The 23,459-nt window shown below is 40.0% G+C and overlaps 1 protein-coding gene across 2 annotated transcripts in view; it reads right to left on the bottom strand.

Annotated features, from left to right (window-relative positions):
* The window catches only part of LOC138748729 (centrosomal protein of 72 kDa-like), a 254,596-nt gene that overhangs the window by 89,397 nt on the left and 141,740 nt on the right, over positions 1–23,459 (bottom strand). For both annotated transcript variants that reach the window (XM_069909398.1, XM_069909405.1), the window contains exon 5: positions 5,000–5,178. In XM_069909398.1, coding sequence (XP_069765499.1) covers positions 5,000–5,178 — 179 coding nt within the window. The remainder of the gene's footprint in view (positions 1–4,999; positions 5,179–23,459) is intronic.

Consider the following 23,459-nt stretch of genomic DNA (forward strand, 5'->3'; position numbering starts at 1 on the left):
CTTCTTTAGTCAGAGGGCCGTGGATCTGTGGAACTCACTGCTGCACAAAGCAGTGGAGGCCAGATCACTGGGAGTATTTAAACAGGAAATGGATAAGTATCTCATTAGTAAGGGTATCAAGGGATATGGGGAAAAGGCTGGAAATTGGAACTAGATGTGAGCATAATTCAGCTTAGTGTAGAGTCATAGAACAGACTTGATGGGCCTGTTACTAGCCCAGAGGACCCCAAAACCCAGCATCAATAGATATTCACCAAGACAATGGTTACTTAAACAAAAGTTGCTTTTAATTATCTTTAAACATGAAAATAGAATCAAACTTTAACTTATCACTATTGACTTACTTAATTACCTTCTAATTCTAAGTGCATGTGAATGTAATGTGCAAGTTCAGAAAAGTTCTTTGGTTCACAGTCCAATCTCACTGGTTGCAGGCAATTCTTATACTGTGCACAGAATTTAACATTTATAAAGTTCACGAGGCTTTGGTGCTTGAAAGGTAAATGGTTACCGCTCAGGAAGGTTCTTGTCAGTTTTCAGAGAAAGATTTGTTGTGCAATGGACACCCAGCCACTTCAGTGTCTCAGTGTCTTGCTGACGAAACTTGCTCCCTTCAGGGTTCTCCAGATGATAACCTCTTTCTTACAGGTCACCACAGAGTGCCTTTTTGTTTCTCTTATTCCAAGTGAAACATTAGTCAGCCAGTCCTCTCCTCTTGCATAAACCACAAGGGCTTTGACCAGGCTGAACTAAGAACTCAATAATCCATCTTCCAAGTGGGGTTTTTCACAAGCTTGCCAACTTGTCCTGTTCTAGTCCCAGCTGCTATTGATGACTGTAGTACTGTAGAAGTGATTTATCTGTTTGTCTCTCTCCTCTCTCTCTCTCTCTCACACACACACACACACAGAAAGCCTGTTTTTCTCTCTCTTCTTGCAAAACCACGACCCTCTTAGAACAGCAAGCTCCACTGCAGACTGTCTGTGGCTCTGACAACAATCCATTAGCCAAGTCTCTTGGGCACTCTCTAAAGCTCTTGCAAAGGCTGTGAGGCCGATATGTCTAGCATTAGCAGAACTCCAGTATTTCAAATAAGATCTGTTTTCAAGTGTTTGTCTGTGACCTATACTAACAAACCCTGCCCCAATTTATCTTCCAAAAACATATCTAGACTCTGTCACAGGCCTAAAGGTCTGCTTCTGCTCCTTTAACTTGCAAACTTGTGAACCTAGTTGGAACCCTGCCAGTCTACCTACTCTTGGCGGTGGACAGGTTCACACACTGGCCAGAGGCCATTCCCATTCCGGATGCCTCCACGGAGGCATGCACCAGAGCTTTCTTCACCTCCTGGGTCTCTCGATTCAGCGTTCCAGCAGACATTACAATCGACCAGGGGGTGCAATTCATCTCCACCCTGTGGACAGAACTCTCCAGACTCATGGGCACCCAGCTACATCGCACCACAGCTTACCATCCCCAAGCCAATGGACTAGTTGAGCGCTTCCATCGCCATCTCAAATTAGCACTGACGGCATGCCTCGAGAAGCCCAATTAGGTAGATGAACTGCCCTGAGTTTTCCTGGGGATTCACACAGCACCCAAGGACAACTTCGGGACCTCCTTTGTGAAACTAGTCTACGGAGAGACCATTGCAGTACTGGGCCAATTCCTCCCTCCAGCAACCAAGCAAGTCACCGACACCGCTGTTGACCTTGACAAACTGGGCTCTATCAAACCACTCCTGCTATCATGACACAGTGAACCGCCCTGTAACTATCCCCCAGGATTTTCCTCACTTGAGTATGTGTTCGTGCTTAGGAACACATACAAGATTTCAATTCAGCGACCATATGAGGGTCCATATAGGTTGCTACACAGGAACGCTTTCACGTTCAACCTTGACATTGGGGGAAAAGAAGAGTTATTTATGCTGAACCATTTAAAACCAGCTCATCTGGAATTGTCCCAGCCAGTACAAATTCCCTTACCAGTGCGTGGATGTCAGCCACCGAAACAGCACACCTCACCATCGACTCATCCCACAACCATCGGTGCTGGCGCTGGGGCAGGGGGGGGGGGGTTGTGGGGCTACGCACATGTTTGCACTGGTGAACCACCCCTACTGGTCATGCATGGACAGCGGGGCAGCAATTGCAAGGATAGCATCGTGGGACTGTCTCTTCCAGTCCAGACTGGAAAGTCGCGTACAAGCTTGCGTCATCGGGTCACAAGCTCTGGGATGTTAGAGGCAGGACTGAGGACAGGCTTAAAAAGGCTGTAGTGCGGAATTCAAAATAAACCAATTGTGATATTCAAGCTCACAGCCTGTTGTCTCAGTCTCTTTGCTGCGCTCGCTCGCTACAGAATCATTAATAAAGCATATTTTGAATATTTGCCATAAACGGAATAATTTAATTGGATCAAATAGAAAAATAACAAATCGCCCTTGATTCAAAATAGATCAATTCCTTTAACTAGGATAATAAAATTCTACATGTGTGGTCCTGTAAAGTGATCAAATATGTAGAAGATTGTTACATACAAGGGCAATTAATGAATTTGAGCAGTTAAAAAGTAAATACAATATTCATCATAATACAATCTTCTGCTACTTTCCATTAAGAGCTTTTTTCAGAGCTGAATGAGGATCGACCATGATTTTACCAGAGGGCAGTGAAATGGAGATTCTGATTCAAAAGGGGAAGACAAAGTAATTTACATCAGTTATGTATTCTCTACCTCAATCGGGTCCTCCTACACAAGAGTCATATAAATCAAAACAAAGATGGGAATCAGATTTGAATATTATTATTGAAGATAAGAACTGGTCCGATATATGTCAGGACTGCATGACTAGCCCAATTAATGTAAAATATACCTAATGCTGCAGAAGTTGCATAAATTAAATTCTAATATATTGGATAAATGTTTTAGGTGTGGGAAAGAAACAGGTACCTTTTTACCTTATACCTGATCATGCACTAAAGTGAAACCTTTTTGGGAAAATTTAAGAATTTCATTAAACCAGATCATTGGGAGACAAATGCTACAAAGTCCAGAATTGTTTCTCCTAGGAAATATTGTGGACATAAAACCTAAATTGAGGTTGTCTCAGTACCAATTAGAATTTCTTAAAAGTTGCGTTGGCAGTGGCCAAGAAATATATTGCAGTTACCTGGCAATCTGATTCCCTTCTGGACATAGCCCGATAGAAGGCGGAAATGCACAGTTGTGTTTCTCTGGAGAAAATTACTTACAATTTAAGAAAACAAAATCTTTTTGCAGCTATGGCAACCATATTTGCATAACACAGGGTCGAATATTTAAGATAATTATTCTGTTCTTGAGTCTTTATGTCCCTGTTCTTCTCTATATTTGAGATCCAGGTAAGAAAAAGGGCTAGACTTTCTGGACTGGACTCCAGATCCTGACAGCTCCGCTTTCTTTCATGATTCTCTTTCTTTATTCACTTTCTCTTTATTTCTCTTCTATTTTCTATTTTCCTTCTTCCATTTTTGGTGACTCATTTGTGGGGGAGGAGGGATGGGGTTAGTTGGAACATGGACAACCTGTATCAAAGATTTTTTTTCCACTTTATTCTACATACCTGTACTAGTTTATTCTTGATATTTAACCATAAAATTAAAATAAAATATTTTTTTTTAAAAAGAGAAAGCTAAGGTAAATACAGGGTAAAATGAGCAAGTTCAGTGGGCAGAGCAGGCAGGAGTTGGACAGAGAGCAAAGAAGGTCTGATTAACTAAACTGCATTTATTTTAATGCAAAAATGCCTAACAAGATCAAGCAAATTAACTTGGGTCATGGATTAGTATATGTGACTGGGATATTATAACTCTTGCAGAAATATGGTTATGGGATGGGAAAGACTGGCTTGTCCTGTGTCCCAGACAATGTTCCAGGCTTGATAGAAGTGGAAGTGAAAACAGAAAGGGAGCTGTACTTTTGATGAGAGAGACAAAAACATAGCAGTCCTTAAGAAAGGATATTGCTGGCAGATCATCCAGTGAGGATATGTGGGGAGAAGAACACAGAAGTAAGAAGTAAAGGGGATTATTTCAGTGGGATTATATTATAGGATCCCCATTAATCAATAGGAATTGGAGGAGCAAATGTGTAGAGAAATTGCAAATAGCTTAAGAAGTGAGGTTGAAATAGAAGGTGAGTTTAACTCCACAGTAATAAGGGCTTGGATGGTGAGAAATTTGTTGAGTGTGTCCACAAAAATTTTATCAAGCAATATTGAGATAGATTGAAGTGTCATGGGGGTGTGTGATGTATGGGTCAGCACTCTGGATCCAGTCACTGGATCCAGATTATGGAAAAAGATTCAACTGGTCTGCTTGTCCTTAATTGGGGAAAAGCTAATTTTGAAAGCATAAGACAGGAACTAGCAAACAAAGGGATGTCCAGCATGTGGTAGGAAGTGGGATCAGGAAAGCCTAGAGTCTGTGAATCTATAACCCAGCAGGTACAAGTTCAGTATATTTTCTCTGAACTGCCAAAAAATAATATGATAGACTCCTATCATAGCTTTCTATCAGGCTATGTCCAGAAGGGAATCAGACTTCCAGGTAACTGCAATACATTTCTTGGCCACTGCCAACACATCTTTTAATAAATTCTAATTGGTACTGAGACAACCTCAATTTAGGTTTTATGTCCACAATTTTTCCAATAGCTACTCTTTGATTTAAAAATAAAAAAAGTTATAGCATTGACACCATCAATATTATAACAGTTCAGAGAAAAGCAAAAAAATCACAACAGCACATTTGCACGTTGTTTGAACATTTTAGTTTTTTGATGAAAAGAACAAGCAAAATTAATCAAAAAGTTACTGGAAAATAAAAAACAATTCTGTCAACAAAATTAGTCTCCAGGCTTATAAATGAATTAATGTTGCAGAAACTTTTCTTTCAAAAGTGTTTGAATATTTAATTAAGTGTGGTCATGAAAATGCATTTCACGACATTCTTACCTTGCAGGTTATGCATCTCTGCTTCAGGAATATTTTTCACTGAACCTGTGATTCTTGCTAGTACATTCATATCCCAATTACTCTTTGCAATGAAGTTCAAAACTGCTTCATCATCTTTATCAAGTTTGGAGTATTTCTTTGCCAATGAGCCTACAAACTCTGCCCTTGGGTGCCTGGGCCTACAATAGAAAATAGATCAGTAATTTAGCAAATTGAATCAAAAAAAGCTTGAACTAATTCTCACCCTCTTCCAACATACACACACCTAAACAACCATCAAGAAGGGAAAGTTGTATATGTCGAACTTACAGCTGGTCAAGTTACAGAAATAAAATTTTAAGATTGAACTTTTTCCCCCATCTCACGGCTTGGCTTTAGGAACAAAGATTTAGGAAGGCGGCTGTCCACGTCTGCTGCATGCTCGCTGGTGGCTGACGAGGCCAATGCAGGACAGATATACCAGGCTGCAGCGGCTGCAAGGGAAATTCTGTTCTGAGTTTGGTGATGCTTGTCATGTTAGGCTCGTTATAAAAATGACCTTGAGCCTGGAGTTGGGTTCGTAGCTTGTTTCATTTTACCATACACTTAGTGAATATCTACATGTGCAGGCTTTTCCTGCTAGCCTCTCTCTCCAAGATGTGGAAGTCCTGCTCCAGGTCATCATTGACCTGCTCAATGTCCCACCAATAGTGTTATACCACATCCCCTTACTTTGCATTCGAAGCCCCCTTTTCTGTGGCTTCCGATACAAATAAACATACGACATTTACAATACACAAGTCTTTATTGACTCTGGGTGTTTTACAGTCTCTACCTCGTTCAGACCTCATTCTTATTTTGCCAGGCGAACTGTTTTTCAGTCAGCAGAGTCTCTGGACCTGCCTTTGCAGGAGTGTCCACTTCCAGCCATGCTCTTGTTGGTTTTCACCTGGAGACTCTCTGGTATAACAACAACACCTTGGCGATTTTGTCTCAGTGTCCCTTGTGGACCGCTAACAATGTACGACCATGGGCTGTGGTGTACAGAAATTATTGTACCTTGCTGTGTCAGAGATCCACACCTCATCTCGTGGTGCCAGCTTTTCCAGATCGCTCATTCTATGTCTCTCGTTAGACCACTTTGCATTCTTACACCTCTTCTCCCTCTCCTCATTCTGGAGTTGTAGCTGGTCTGGGAGTTCCAGCTGCAACCTCTCCAGAACGGTTGGTAGAGTTATGCAAAGGCGATGTCCCATTAGCAATTGGGCTGGACTGTAGCTGTTGCTCAGTGGTGTGGCTCTGTATGCCAATAGTGCCCAGTAAGGGTCTTTTGCCTTCTTGAGCAGGTTCTTCACTGTTTGTACTGCTCACTCTGATTCACCATTGCTTTGTGGGATAATTAGGGCTACTGGTCACATGCTTGAACCTGTAATCCGCTGCGAAGGCTTTCATGTTTTGTTCAGAGAATTGTGGACCACTGTCGCTTACTAATGTCTCTGGAATGCATCCCGTGCAAACATTGATTTTAAATGAACAATTACATTGGTAGCTTGGGTTGGGCTGAATTGTGCTATTTCTATGAATCTAGAGAAATAGTCCACCACTAATGTGTTCTTTCCAAGAGTGAATAAGTCTGTGCCAAGTTTTTGCCATGGTCTGTCAGGAAATTTACTTGGCATCAGCAGTTCTCTTATATTTGTCCTTTCCTGGTTGCACTCTGCACCTCAAGACAATCTCACTTATTTAATTACTCAGATCTGGCCACCACACTGTTTGATTGGCACATTCCCGGCACTTTACAACTCCCTGGTGACCCTCGTGTATTTTCTCAAGTACCAGAATAACTACGGAGTAGTCCATTGTGCACACACAGAATGGCCCTCTATTGCCATTAGTGTTTAACTGGTCCTTGTAACTGGTTTCTGTCCGGCCAGCCTCCAATGCAGTATTTCATGACCTGTGTGCACACACTGTCAGCACATAGTTGCTATCGGAGCTCTGTCAGGTATCTGTCGCTTGTTGGATGGTTTTCCATCACTGTCTCTATGTAAATATTGGTGTCCTCCATGAGGTCTTTGTCAGCATTCGTTGTTCCATCTTGTAGTGGGGAGCGAGAGTGTATCCACAGTTGTGAGGTTCTTCCCAGGTGTGTGCTAGATCATGTACGAGTATCTCATCAGCCTCATCCTGAACCTCTGCATCCATGACGGCAGCGAATCCGGCACTTGCCCACCTAGCAGACTCAAAAGTGGTTTGTGGTCCGTCTCCAACTTGAACTGTAGTCCCAAAATAAAATTGATGAATCTCTTGCAAGCTCAAATCAGTGCCAATGCCTCTTCCCAGCTGTGCATACCGTTGCTCCGTTTCTGTTAGCAATCTGGAAGTATAAGCGATTGGAGACCAATTGTCTCCATCCTTCAGTAGTAATACGCTCCCAGTCCATATGATTAAGTGTCAGCTGATATTTTCAGTTGCCTATATGGATCATACAACTGAACGACCAGTGTGGATGATAGCTCTCGCTTAAGGTTATGAAATGTCCTCTGTTACTCATGTCTCCAGCTCCACTGGTTTTTCTTGGACTCTCTTAGTGGTTTGTCCTTTTCAGCCAATTTTGATATGAACTTCCCTATTTGGTTCACCATACCGAGGAAACTTCTGAGCTCACTAACATTTGTCGGCTCCTTCATGTCCTGCAGAACTCTTGTCTTGTCTGGGTCTGGTCTCATGCCGTCTGCTGAGATGATGTACCCCATAAATTTCAACTGCCTCCTTCCAAACTCACACTTTGCCATGCTGAGAGTGACCCCTGCCCTTTCTACTCATTCTAGGACTGCACGGACCCTCACGTCATGTTGGTCCTTTGTGGACCCCCAAATGATGAGCAGGGAATGACGAGTTGGTCCATCGATGTGGCAGGCAACTCCTTCCAGGCCTACCGTAACCTTGGTCACCATTCTGTTCCGGAAGTGTTTAGGGGCAGAGGAGATACCAAAGAGTAGGAGACTGAAATAGCAATGCCCAAATGGCATGATTCTTTGGACAAAGGAATTTGCCAAAAATCCCATGTTGCCGTCAACTTAGTAAAATATCGTGCACCAGTGAGCATGCCTGATGCACTGAAGGAAGTATAAACTTTTCTCTGCACACTGATCCATTCAAAGGTGTCACGCCCACACAAATGCGAACATCATCTTGATTCTTTTTCGGTGCTACCATCATGCTGCAACACCATTCTGTAGGCTCCTCTATGCACCTATAAACTCCAAGCTTCTCCATTCATTCAAGCTCTCTCTTCACTTTGCCCATGGGCAGCAATGGGACCCTTCGAGGTACTTTCAGTGAAAATAGTTTCACATCAGGCTCGAGTTTAATAACGTACAGCTTCTGTATTAGCCCGAATCCATCACAAAGTTTGAGGTATGCCTTCCTGACCATCTCCAGGTCCAGTTCGTCCAATCTGGCTGCTAGCTGGAGAATCACTGAAGTTGGGCTGCTCAACAGAGTCTCTTATAAGTCTCTCACCACATACACTTCTTCTGTGGTGCTCCTCTCTCTCTCAATGAGAGCTTTTCTTTTGCCAATCCCAGGACCATCAATTTCACTCTCCCCGGATCGTAGAGTGGCTTCTGTGTTTTTCCTAGTTTGCCATCTCCAGATATAATTCTTTTAAACATCTGCTTGGGAATGGCTGTAACATTGGCCCCATGTCGATTTTAAAAGTCACTTTGCTGTCTTCTACACTAATGTCAGGGTTCCTCGCCTGATGCTATTTCTCCAAGGAACAATCTGTCCACGTTCTTCACTCCCTCATTCACCATGGGGATTCACCTACAGACTTTTCCGTAGTGTCCTCGCTTGCCGCAGTTGTGGCATTCTGCACTCCTGGCTGGGCATTGAAATGCCGGGTGGAACAGTAGTTATCAGCACTAGGGGCATATCTTGCGTCATTGTTTTAATTTTTTGCTGTCCTTGCATCTACCCTTTACCTTTAAACTTCTGCTGTCTTCTTCTCTTAAGTTACACTGTGTCTACTGCTAATTTGCTTGCACATGTTTTTCACAAGTCAGTTTGCTGATGTTTTGTCTATCACCTCTGACAGTCTAGCCATTGTGACTGCTTTCATGAGGGTGAGATCTTTGTTGAGTTGCATCCTCTCCGACAGTGACGAATCTCCTAGACCCACTACTAGTCTGTCACGTAGAAGTTTGTTGTGCATATCCCCATATTCGCAGTTCTCTGCCAGGCATACAAGGCTGTAATGAACGTGTCCACTGTTTCTGCAAGCTGCTGCACTGTCTTGTTAAATTTCTCCCATTTGTAAATTTCATTCTTCTTCGGCACGAAATAATAATTGAACCCTCTCCGTACTGTATCGTACTGCTGCCGCTGCATACCTGTTAAGTCTAGGCCTTGTGGCATATCGTCAGCCTCGTCCCCCATACAGTATCCCAGCATATTCACCTGGTTAGCTTCAGAGGAATTATTTAAATTACTTGCCAGTCTGAAGTGCTTGAATCTCCTTATCCACTTCTCCCACTCCTGTGGCTTTGAGAAGTTGAAGGGTTCTGTAGGTTTTATCGTGAAAGTCGCCATTGGAGAAGCTGCCACTCCCAATTGGGGTGCCTCTACATGTTCAGGCCTGCCCTCCAGCTCATCTTTCACTTTTATTCTTTCACAGCCTGTCCTCTCTGTGGCTCAAAGCTTCACTTCTGACACCATGGTGGGTTCAGACACATTCATTATAAAAATTACTATGAGCCTGGAGTCGCATTCGTAGCTTATTTTATTTTACCATACACTTAGTGAATATCACATGCACAGGGTTTTCCCTGCTAGTCCTGAGCCTCTTTCTCTAAGATGCGGAAGTCCTGCCCCATGACCTCATTGGCCTGCTCGATGGCCCAATAGTGTTACACCACACTGCTGTATCATGGTTCTTCCTCCATCTCCTTTGTCCTAAGACCAGCCCTACGTGTGTTCTTGAAGGAAGAGACAGACAGACGAATGGTGCGTTGCCAGGCCACACGATCAGAGGCTAGAGCAGACCACTGGCGATGGTCAATGTGACAGGCACCATGAATTTCTTCAGAGACTCCTTCTATCTCTTATTCGGAGCTCCTCTGTCACAGTGGCCAGTGGAGAGTTCACCATACAGCACAATCTTTGGCAGGCTATAATCCTCAATCTTAGAGACATGCCCTGCCTAGTGTAGCTGTGTCTTCAAGAGCATGGTCTCAGTGCTGGTAACCTCCACCTTTTTGAGGACTTCGATGTTGGTGACGGTCATTCCAGTGGACTTTCCCCATCTAATTTGCTATCAAACAATAACCAGATAAATAATAAGTCTGCAAGTGCTGTGGTCTGGTGCAGTACACAAAAGTACTGGAGAAATTCAGCAGGTCACATAGCATCGATCGAAAGCAAAAGGTAGCTGATGCTTCAGGCCTGAGCCCTTCCTCAGGAATGCCAAAAATCATCCATCAAAGAGTTATCTTTCTTAGCCCTCTGCTGCTATTATTTCTTTCTTTCTCTTCTTCACCCTGTTTACCTGTGTTCTTCCCCCTTCTCTTCCTCACCATTCGCACTTCTTTACTTAGGTGCCTGCCTGATTATTGGGACTTCTGAAGGAGGACTCAGGTCTAAAACGTTGACTGCCATTTGGTTTCTATCAATGCTGATAGGTCTGACAATTATAGAGGCTTGTCTATAAAACTGGTCAAACAAAGGAGAGAATGCAAGAGGAAGCTCAGCTATGAAAACTGCTTTCTTTAGCAAAGGTTGCAGTTTGGAGATATTTGCTAGTTATGCTAATAGTTGATGAACCAATGACCTTGAAGAATTCTAAGATAATACAACAGTAAAATTTTCATCCAAAATAAAAATTGGAATGGATACAAAGTTACAATTTAAACTGAAATAAATGTTTTTAAGGATAAATATTATAAAATCTATTAAGTTTTGCAGGATTAATTTCATGGAATGAAGATCTGTACAGATAAAACTCATTTAGTTTACAGTCAGATTACTAAAATGTTTCTATTGAAATTAGAATTCTCTGACATTCACATAAAGAAGTACAACACCTCCAGAGTTTCCTCCATGGAGTTGCCATTGCTGGAAGATGAGAGATTAAATGACAGAAGGGATGATGATAAATGTGGGGTGGTAACAAAGAGAAACAAAAGACAGGTCCAGAGTAATTGCAATGCACCATTATCACCCAAACTCAATGAGCATCTCGGCTCTGTTTGTTGCATTGTGAGCACCCTGGCTCTGTCCGCCACAATAGCACGGATCTCCAAGTGGCCACCCATTTCAATTCCCTGTCCCATTTCCTTGTCGACATTTCTGTCTCATGCACTGCCAGAATGAGACCACCTGCAAATTGGAGGAACAACACTCCATCTTCTTTCTGGGCACCCGCCAACCAATAGTATTAACTGACTACTCCAGTTGTCGGTAGAATTCCCCCCTCCACCATCTTTTTTTCCCCATCTCCTTTCCACCAGCTCTATCTCTTTTATCCCTTGGTCAACTTTCACAGAGCCAAAATCAATTCTCACACTTCCTCTCATTTAAGTGATTAACACCTTTTGTCTGTACACCTCCCTTTGCCACTCTTTCCCCAGCCTTTTTCAGATGCCTGACTTTTTTCACACATACCCTGAGAAAGGGCTCAGGCCAGAAACATTGGTAATATCTTTACCTCCCATGGATGCTGCGAGACCAGCTGAGTTTCTCCAGCATTTATGTGTTTTGACTACAATCACAGCATCTGCAGACTTTTGTGATACATTCAATGCTGAATCAAGCCTTTAATGTGACTGCCTTGCCATTTCTTCCAATCACATTGATCATCATTAGAATAAAGCCAGAGACAGAAGGATCAATGTGGGAATGAGTTAGAACTGTATTTTTCAGCCTCTGGTGCTCAACACTGACATGGCAAAGACAAATATTACTGATGCAATAAACAAGTAATATGTACAGCAATGTTATAATTTGATGATAAAAAATAAAACAGAATATTTTCAAAACATTTTCCTTCCAAAACAAAATAAAAATACTGGTGTTCGGGGAAGGAGCTTGAGCTCACCAGCACCTCCCTTCCTACCCCCATCCCCAACTGGTGGTTCTCAAGAAGAAACTTGAGGTGGCCTTTGGGTGAAAAAAGATAGTAACGTATACAGTACAGTATAGATAAAGGCCTTCCAGTCTGTGTGTCTGTGCCAAATTAAACTTTGTTGCTAACTCATGATGGACTTGCATATTTGTCTGCTAATCGCAAAGCCTCTTAAACACTTCCATTGCATCTGTTTCTACCACTATCCCTGACAGCCTGTTCCAAGCACCCACCACTCTCTATGTAAAAAAATATCCCCTCCATCTCATTTTAAGCCCATCTCCCCACCCCAAACATTAAATACATGTCCTGTAAAATTATGACCTTGAGCCTGGAGTTGCATTCATAGCTTGTTTAATTTTACCATACATTTCGTGAATATCTACTTGCGCAGGCTTTTCCCTGCTAGCCTTATGATCTCAGCACCTCAAAATTTCATGAACTTCAATCAGATCTCCCCTCTATGTCCAATGAGATAACAACCCAAGTTTGTCTATCCCCTCCCAATATATCATACCCTTTAATTGAAGCAACATCCTTAGAAATCTCTTTTGCACCCTTTCATCAGTTATATTTTGACTGACCCATGATTTAATTTGATTATTCCCACAGATCAATCTGATTATTTACACTCTTCCAAACAAAGTCATGATTAACTGGCATTCAGTTATTTTTCATTGAAACAGCATGGAAACCAAATATTTCATCCAGAATCCCTTGGTCTCCACCTATCGCAGACATTCTCTTTGTTCTGTTCATTCCTCTGTCTCCGCAAAGTAAAACAAGGGACGGTTGAGGGACTGCACACCTGTATTCATTCATTGGGAGTGGTTGAAAGGATTAGTTAATTCAAGACCCATAATTCCAAGGATCTGCCTGGGAGCCAGCACATCAAAGCAACTGTTAAGAAGAAACACCAACGCCTCTACTTTCAAAGAAGTCTGACAAGATTTAACACATCTATCTCTAGAAAACTTCCACAAGTGTTGGGAGACAAGTATGCTGACTGGATGCATCAGGATGGTTTGGTAACTTGATTGCTCAGGAATGAAGAAGGCTGCGGAAAGTGACAAACCTAGCCTTGTTCACAATGGGCACTGAACTTCCCTCCATTGAAGATATTGATGTGAGATGCTGTCTCAAAAAGGCAAACAATAGGACCATTAGTCCCTGAATATAGTTGTGAGTGCGCATGTGTGTATGTCTGTGTGTACATGTGTCTGTGCCTGCATGAGTGTGTCTGTCCATGCAGGTGTGTGCACACAAGGGACTGTGCATGTGCATTGCTGTCTGTGGGTGCCTCTGTGTGTGCGTGTATGTGCACGTGTGCGTGCATGTGCACATGTGTGTCTGTTGTATGCGTGTAAGTAAACTGGATTGCTTTCGTTAGAGGATGATGTGACTAACACTTTCGAAGTTTACCAGTAAATTGATTAGAGATAGACAGATATTCACCTTTTCCAAAAGGCACTACACATCCTAAAAGTTAGATTTCTCAGGAGTGAACTAAAAAAGGCAGGCATAGGTTTAGTGTATTTTTTTCCACAAACAGCAGTTAATTGTCAAACAACTACAAACTGAAGATGAAAATACTTACGTTAACCAAAGTGATTAAGGACATGGAACAAAGGCAAATAGAATGAGAACACAGATCAATCATTATTTTCCTGAATGACAGAACAGGCTTGAGAAGCTAATACGCCAACTCAGGAAGATAATAAAATATTAAGTTTCACAAGAGTTATTTACTTTACACACTGAAATAAAGAACAATTTTGGCGGACTCTGCTTCTGGGTGTGCCTTGTGTTGTGTTTCATTAAGGAAGGTAATTCAAGTTTATAATAACAAGAATGGATAGTGAAAATTCCATGGTAATGGTACCACCCACATTTCTGATGCATTTATGTAAAGTGTTCCCAAGGTTAAAATAAAGATGAAGCAAATTTCTTGGAAAACAAAAGATCTTTTTTAAGTAAAAATGGCACTTTTATGGATCATTAAACTGATGAGCTTCACATAGGATTAAAGGCAAGCTTTAGATAGGTCAAATCCGCCCTGGTGAAATGACAATAATGGCACTGGATAACGAAGATTTTTCTTCCTTAAAACTTATATTTTATGGCTTTTGGGCTGTTGATCATGAAAATCACGTTAAAATTTTCCGATATGTAGGGGTGCTCCTCAACCTACGATAGGGATGTGTTCCGGTACTCCCATCATAAGTCAAAAAAATCATAATTTGAAATACTACACCTACCATTTTTTAATAATTAAATGTTGAATACACCATGAATACAGAGACTGAGAGCATAGTTGAGTCATCAACGCGAGGGAGTATGATGAATGCTGTCATCGCCCAGAATCACGCGAGAATAGCATGCTATTGCAAACACAGGGACACTCCATAATTTTGAAAATTCATAACTCGGACCATCGTAAATCAGGGACCATTTGTACCATTTTTTTTAAGATATATTTTTGTGATTTCCTGTCATATTTTAACTTCACTGGTATATTGTCCACAAAGCAAGTCGGTCCAAGCATGTCTGGTCATGCACTCAGTGCAGGTGTTGTGCAAATGTTGTCCTAGGTCTGGCCATGCTTAGTCAGGAAAGATGAAAAAAGGCTATAAAGGTATCTCACATATACAGATGCTGTGCATTACATTGATACACATTGAATGCATGTTGAGGCATTATTCTTCCATCAATAGCATAGTGAGGGTACTTAACAATTCCATTTATTGTCTTCAGGAAGATTTAATACAGCAGAAATGTTTAGTCAATGTGGCAACAGCTGTAAAACTTGCTGTTACATTTGTGGCGAGTATACACTTAAGGCTCAAATACAGCATACTACACTTATTAAGACATCCTATGAGCTCTAATTCAGTTGTAAAATTGGTGACCAAGACAAACCCTGGACTCCTAGCGTTTGTTGTACATATGCATTAAACTAATGCAATGTGTCAGCGTCATTACGCGTTTAAACATGTTAAATTCAATAAAAGTTTAATGTTTGTCAATCTTTCCAACGTGATACTGAAAATCTGAAATTATCTTTGTGTTCCTCTTAAAGTTGTCTATCATAATCCCCAATTTTTTCATCAAGTAACCCTTTTGAAAAAAATTTGTTGTTCAGTGTAGTCTTCACTGCTCTGAGTGGAAGCAAGTAGATCAGCAACTCCTGGCATATAAGCAGACTGAGGTCTACAGCTCAAGTGGTCAATATGGTTGAGGGGAGTGGAGGAGTCCCTGCAGGACTGCTTTGAATTGGTAGATTGAACCATATTCAAGGACTCATCTTCAAACTTGAATGAAGTAAAACAGGAAAGTCTGTAGACACCATGGTTGAAATAAAACACAATGCTGGAGAAACTCAGCAGGTCAAGCAGTGTACTTTCTATAGCAAAGATAAAAATACAAAAACTTTAAAATGAATATGCCACAACTGTCAATGAATTCATCAAGACCTGCGAGGATGAGTGTGTGCCCACGTTCACATACCATGTGTCCCCCAACCAGAAATCGTGGATGAATCAAATGATGCACCACCTGCTGAGGTAGAGGGCATTTAAGACCGGTGATCCAGATTTCTACAGGAAGTCCAAGGGAAGGCCGTCTCAGTAGCAAAGAGGCAATTCTGAGGGAAGCTAGAAACAGGGTTAGATAATTACCAGCTATGGCAGGGATTGCAAGCCAATGGCAATGATGCTTCACGACCCGATGTGCTGAACAGCTTTTATATTCACTTTAAAAGGGAAAGGTCAACAGTACCAATGAGAATCTCTAAAGAAGCTGCTCACCCTGTGAAATCTATTTTTCACACTGTGAACCATATCAATCAAAATATGTACAAATGTTTCTCATTAAATATACACAGTGGCATTTTCTCCCTTTTTTCCCCTCTTCCCTCCCTCCCCCCTGCCCACCCCCTTCCAAGACCAATAAATATTCAACATATACAATAAAATCATAAAACAATGTCTTCACAATGTCTTCAAAATAAACAAGAAAAATGCGTCATCTACTTTTACACACTGAATCAAGTCGTTTTGTCTTCTTGTCATTTTAAGGTATGGAGGTCCGAGGCAAGCGCTCTCTGTTATGTTCCATGTACGGTTCCCAAATTTGTTCAAACAATATGACTTTATTTTTTAAATTATATGCTATTTTTTCCAATGGAATACATTTATTCATTTCCATGTACCATTGCTGTATTCTCAGGCTCTCTTCCATTTTCCAAGTTGACATTATACATTTTTTTTGCACTTTATCCAATTTGAGGCCTAATTCTTTACTTCTTATGTTACTTTAAAGAAAGATCTCTGGATTTTTTTGGTATGTTATTTTTTTTGTGATTTTATTTAATATCTGATTTAGTTCTTCCCAAAACGTATTCACTTTCGTACATGCCCAAATTGCGTGTATTGTTGTTCCCATTTCCTTCTTACAGCGAAAACATCTATCTGAAAATGTTGGATCCCATTCTTTTATTTTTGAGGAGTGATATATACCCTGTGTAACCAATTATACTGTATCATGCGTAACCTTGTGTTTATTGTATTCTTCATAGTTCTAGAACTTAACTTTACCCATGTTTCATTTTTTATCTTTATGTTTAAATCTTGTTCACACTTTTGTTTAGGTTTATAGTTTTTTTCATAATTTTCCTTATCTTTAACATGTTCGTTATAAATCTTTTAATTATCATTGTGTCTGTAATCACATATTCAAAGCTGCTTCCTTCTGGTAATCTCAGTCTGTTTCCCAATTTATCTTTAAATAAGATTTTCAAATGATGATACGCAAACATTGTACCTTGAGTTATTCCATATTTGTACTTCAACTGTTCAAATGTTAATAAATTATTTCCCAAAAAACAATTTTCTATTCTTTTGATTCCTTTTATCTCCCATTCTCTAAAGCAGGGGTGTCAAACTCAAATTCACAGAGGGCCAAAATTAAAAACTTGGACTAAGTCGTGGGCCAAACTAAATATTTATTGAAAATTTTCAACAACATCTGCATGTTTTCTCTTCTTTCAACATATGTAATGTTAAACTTTTTCTTATTAAAATAAATGTTTAATAATAGTTTTGGTTAAACTCTTTCCAGAAGAAGCATTAAAAAATGAGAAATAAAATATTCAATAAATAATATTTCTCTATAGCCTTTAAGCTCCTTTTAAATGTATTTTTTTTCACAAGCCAACAAGTCAAAAAAATAACAACTTGCTTCAATGAAAATCCAATCTTTCAACTATAAACAGTCCAAAGTTAACCAAAGAAAATATTAATCCAAGCTTAGCTTGCAACACTGTGATTTACTCTGATGCACCTGGGTCTAAACTAGATACTTGGCATCTCTTCTTAGATAGATGCAAGTTCATCAAACTCTGGGGTCAGAGTTTGCCTCCCACCTGTCTTGAAAGGTCCTGTTTTCTGTCTTTCGTTTGGCCATTTTTCGTAAGGGGTTTATTACATGTGAGTTGGGCGACAGGTCGCAGATGCTAATGAAAGTAAAGAGAGGAGGTGGGGGCAATTAGCGGGCTGATGGGCCGGCGCCAACGCATTTGCAAAGCATTCTGGGATTTGTAGTATTCGCTGTGCATGCACTATACTGGTGCAGTGGCCAGTGGGCCAGCTCTAATACATATTTGATATGATCTTGCAGACCAAATATAATTATATCACGGGCCAAATTTGGCCCGCAGGCCTGAGTTTGACATGTGTGCTCTAAAGGAGAGGTTATTTATTGTAACAGGGATTAGTGGATTTTGCATCAATAATAGTTTTGGTATTTGATAATTCATTTTTTTCCTTTCTAAGTGGATCTTCTTCCATATATTAAGTAAATGATGCAATACTGGTGCACCAATTTTCCATCCCACTTACAAAGTATAAGTTCCGGTACCTTCTCCCCTATTTTATCTAGGTCTATCTTAGTCCAGTCTGGTTTTTCCCTTGTCTGGTAAAAAATCTGATAAATACCTTAATTGTGCGGCTCTATAATAATCTCTAAAGTTTGGTAACTGCAAACCGTCTTGGTTGTACCTCTCTGTTAATTTATCTAATGCTACCCTTGGTTTCCTCCCTTTCCACAAAAATTTCCTTATTATTCTCTTTAGTTCATTAAAGAATTTCTCTGTTAAGGGAATTGATAACGATTGAAATAAGTATTGTATCCTTGGGAACACATTCATTTTAATGCAGTTTACCCTCCCTATCAACGTTAGTGGTAATTCTTTCCAATGTTCTAAGTCTTCCTGCAATTTCTTTATTAGTGGCTGATAATTTAGCTTGTACAAGTGGCTTAAGTTATTATTTAACCTGATCCCTAGGTATCGGATTGCTTGTGCTTGCCATTTAAATGGTGATTCTTTTTTAAATTCTGTATAATCCGCATTACTCATTGGCATCACTTCACTTTCTTTGCATTGATGTTGTAGCCCAATATTTCTCCATATTCCTTCAATTTATTATGTAATTTTTTTATTGATATCTCTGGTTCTGTTAGGTATACTATGATGTCATCTGCAAATAAGCTGATTTTATACTCCTTTATTTTTATCCCTTTTATTTTATTTTCTATTCTTATCAGTTCTGCCAATGGTTCTATTGCTAAGGCGAACAATGAGGGGGGATAATGGACATCCCTGCCTAGTTTATCTACTTAATTTAAATTGGTTCGATACATATCCATTTACTGCTACCTTTGCCAACGGTCCATTATACAATGCTTTAATCCAATTAATATATTTTTCTGGTAGATTGAACCTCTGTAACACTTGAAATAAGTAGTTCCACTCTACTCTGTCAAAGGCTTTTTCTGCGTCTAAAGCAACAGCCACTGTTGGTTTCTTATTTCCTTGAACTGCATGAAGTAGATTAATAAGTTTACAGACATTATCTGTTGTTCGTCTTTTCTTAATAAATCCAGTTTGATCTTGTTTTACTATTTTTTGTACACAATCAGCCAATCTGTTTGCTAATAGTTTAGCTATTATCTTGTAATCTGAGTTAAGTAGAGATATTGGTCTATATGATGCTGGTGTTAATGGATTCTTCCCAGTCTTTGGTATTACTGTAATTATTGCTGTTTTACACGAATCTGGCAAGTTTTATGTTTCTTCTACCTGGTTCATTACTTCCAGGAGAGGAGGAATTAATAACTATTTAATAAATGTTTTATAAAATTCTATTGGAATTTTATTGTTCAGCAGCTTTTTTTAATATATCCTGTACTTCCTCTATTTCAAATGGTTTTATCAATTTGTTTTGTTCTTCTTGCAATTTCGGCAGTTCAATTTTAGCTAAAAACTTTTCAATTTTATCATCTTTCCCCTTGTTCTCAGTTTGGTATAATTGTTCATAAAATTCCTTAAAGTTTTCATTAATCTCTGTTGGGTAATATGTAATTTGTTTTTCCATTTTCCTTGATGCCAATATAGTTCTTTTAGCTTTTTCTGTTTTAAGTTGCCAGGTTAATATTTTATGTGTTTTTTCTCCCAGTTCGTAATACTTTTGCTTTGTTTTCATTATGTTCTTCTCCACCTTGTATGTTTGTAATATTTTGTTATTTTTTGTCTGCCAATTCTCTCTTTTTGTATATCATCCCTTTTTACTAGTTCCTTTTCTGTACTTACTATCTCCTTTTCCAATGGTTCTATTTCCCGATTGTAATCCTTTTTCATCTTAGTTACATAACTTATTATTTGTCCTCCAATGAAGGCTTTCATTGTGTCCCATAATATTAATTTGTCTTTCACTGATTCTGTGATTATTTCAAAATATGTTTTCATTTGGCATTCAATAAAATCTCTAAATTCCTACCTTTTAAGTAGCAAGGAGTATAACCTCCATCTATATGTTCTTGATGGGATGTCCTCCAGTTCTATTGCTAATAACAGGGGTGAATGATCTAATAGTAGTCTAGCTTTATACTCAGTTTTCCTAACTCTCCCTTGAATATGGGCCGACAACAAAAACATATCCATCCTTGAGTATGTTTATGCCGACTCGAATAATATGAATATTCCTTCTCTCTTGGGAGTTGCCTCCTCCATATATCCATAAGTTTCATTTCCTGCATTGATTTAACCATAAATTTGGCTACTTTATTATTTTTGCTTGTCTTTTGTCCAGTTTTCTCCAACATTGGATCCAAATTAAGGTTAAAATCCCCTCCTATCAATATATTTCCTTGTGTGTCTGCAATCTTGAAAAAAATATCCTGCATAAACTTTTGATCCTCCTCGTTAGGTGCAAATATATTGAGCAAAATTCCAAAATTCTGAGTATATCTGACACTTTATCATTACATACCTCCCTGCTGGATCTATTATTTCCTCCTCTATTTTGATTGGTACATTTTTGTTAACTAATATGGCTACACCTCTATCTTTTGAATTCTAGGATGCTGCCGCTACGTGTACTCTCTTTAATTTGTTATGTTCCACTTCAGTTAGATGCGTTTCCTGCACAAATGGTATATCTATTTTTTTCTTTCTTCCATAAATTTAGTAGCCTCTTACTTTTAAATTGGTTATGTATTCCATTAATGTTTATAGTCATATAGTTCAACATGGTCATCTTATATCTTGTTTACACCTCTTTTCTGCTTCCTCGCCACCTCCATCCCCCCCTTTTTCCATTTTCATCTCTTAATTTCCCCTTTTTAAACTCAATGTATGACAACACATTTAAAACATGAAATACTCCAACAGTTCCCATACCCAATAATACCTTAACCCCAAATGCCCCCCCGCCTCTCTGAGTTGCCCTTATCCCTTGCTGGGCAACCACAACTCCCCTTTCCATTTGGATTGCTATCTTACTCGCAAGTGTCAACTGATTTCGCAGTGACGGTTATTCCCTCCCCCCCCTCCCAAGAAAACACTTTTTTTTTTACATATATAACAAAGCTCTCTCTTTTTTTTCCTCCTTACTTCCTTCCTACCCTTCTCTTTTCCCTCTTTAGTTCTTTACATATACATTTTTACATCTTTATATATATTTTATCGCTGTTCTTCATTCTTGTTACATCTCTTCATCTCTCCTTCTGTCCTGCAAACGTTCTGTGAATTCTTGTGCTTCCTCCAGATCCGAGAACAGTCTGTTTTATTCCCCGGGTATAAATATTTTAACATGAATTTATAACCTTTTTTTCCATAAAATTGTTTTCGCTATATTGAACTTCTTCCTCTTCTTTAAGAGTTCAAAATTTATGTCTCGGTAAAAAAATATTTTTTGACCCTTGTATTCCAATCTTCTCTAACTTTATTCCTTGCCCGCTCCAGTATATTTTCTCTTGTCGTATATCTCAAAAATTTTACTAAGATGGATCTTGGTTTTTGATGTGTCTGCGGTTTTGGAGCTCGTGCTCTGTGTGCCCTTTCTATTTCCATTTCTTCCTGGATTTCTGTCATTCCCAGGACTTTCGGGATTCATCCTTTTATAAATTCCTTCATGTCTGTGCCTTCTTCACCCTCCTTCAGGCCCACTATTTTTATGTTGTTTCCCCTACTATAATTTTCCAACATACCAATTTTCTGAGATAACAACTCTTGTGTCTCTCTAATTTTTCTGTCACTTTCTTCCATTTTTTCTCTTAAGTCATTTACTTCCACTTCTACAGCCGTTTCCCGCTCTTCCACATTTTTTACTCTTTTCCCTATTTCTGTCATGACCAGTTCTAAACTTTGCATTTTATCTTCTGCTCTTTTAATTTTTCTTTTAATTGCACTAAATTCTAATGATAACCATTCTTTTAATTATCTCATTTGTTCTTCAAAAAAGGGTTTTTTCTATATTCTGTCCACTTGTTTCACCTTCTATTTCTCTGTGAAGATCTTGATCTTCTTCTTCCTCTTCTTCTGTGTCTGTACCTATGCTTGTGTCTTCATCTTCTATTCTTTGTATCTGTGTCTCTTCTGTTTTTCCTAATGAATTGCTTGTATCTCTTGATGGGCCTCTTGCTGTTGGTCCTCCCCTCCTGGGCTGCCTGTCTGTCAGGCCTCCTGCTGTTGATCCTCTTGTTACTCACTACGCCGTCTTTCTCCCTTGCCTGGTTCCTCACTCCCTCCCCTGCTGCCATCCTCATCCTCCAGCTGAGTGCCCTGGTGGCAGGTGTCCCTCAGCTGGTTGCACTGTGGCTGCCCGCTCCTTGGCTGATTCCCCCTCCCGTCGGTGTTTTCTTTTTCCTTTGATTGAGCACTGCGCATCTTTGTTTGGCTCCGAGAGCCATTTTTGAAGTCCACCAGTTGGGAGGTCGCGACTCCGCAGGGCAGGCACCAACCTCAGAGATTGGGCGCTCTTCGTCACCACAGCTCCCTGTTCCTTCGTGCAGGTAAGCCCTTCTTCTTTCTTCTCTGGTGACTTTTCTTCTTTTTTCCCCATTTTTTTTTACCTTCTCCTTCTTGGGTGCCATCTTCTTTCTCTTCTCTGGAACTTTATCTTCTATTTCTTGTATTTTATATTTGTTGAGCTTCGTCTTCTTCTGACTTTTTGGTTTTTTTTCAGGAGAGGGCTGGTTTTACCCGACCGGCCACTACTCCATCACGTGACTCCTGTGAAATCTATTTCTGAAGCCAATGTCAGAACACCTTTCAAAAGGGCGAACCCTTACAAGGCATCATACCTGATGGCTTACCACCCAATAGCTCTCACCTCTATTGTGATCAAATGCTTTGAAAGTTTGGTCACAGCCACAATTAAATCATACCTCAATAAAGATCAGGACCCACTGAGATTTGCTCATCACCACAATCGCCCCACAGCAAATGCAATCTCACTGGCTCTCCAGTCAGCCCTGCATCACCTAGACAACAGCAGTACTTACATCAGCTGACTTTTCATCAACTGCAGCTCAGCTTTCAATACCATCATACCCTCAGTACAGGTCAACAAGCTTCAAATCCAGGGCATCTGCACCAGCCTTTGCAACTGAATCCTTGACTTCCTCATCAGAAGATCACAGTCAGTATGAATCGGAAACAACATCTCTTCCTCACTGGCAATCAACACAGACGCACCTCAATGATGCATGTTTACCCACTGCTCTTCTCACTCTACACCAATGACTGCATGGCTCGGCACAATTCAAATGCCATCTTCAAATTTGTCAGCAGTTGTCAGCAAATCAGATGGCAATAACTGGCTGAGTGGTCACAACCATAACCTTGCACACAATTTTATCAAAACTAAAAAAACTGAATATGGACCAGTCGGGAGAAAATAAGGAGAACACAAACCAGTCCTAATTGAGGGGTCATCATCAGTGGAAAGGGTTAAGAAATTCAAATTTCTGGGTCTCAACATCTCTGAAGATCTTTCCTTGGGCCTCCACTTTGGC

Source organism: Narcine bancroftii, chromosome 1 (genome assembly GCF_036971445.1).
Source record: "Narcine bancroftii isolate sNarBan1 chromosome 1, sNarBan1.hap1, whole genome shotgun sequence".
Taxonomy (NCBI): domain Eukaryota; kingdom Metazoa; phylum Chordata; class Chondrichthyes; order Torpediniformes; family Narcinidae; genus Narcine; species Narcine bancroftii.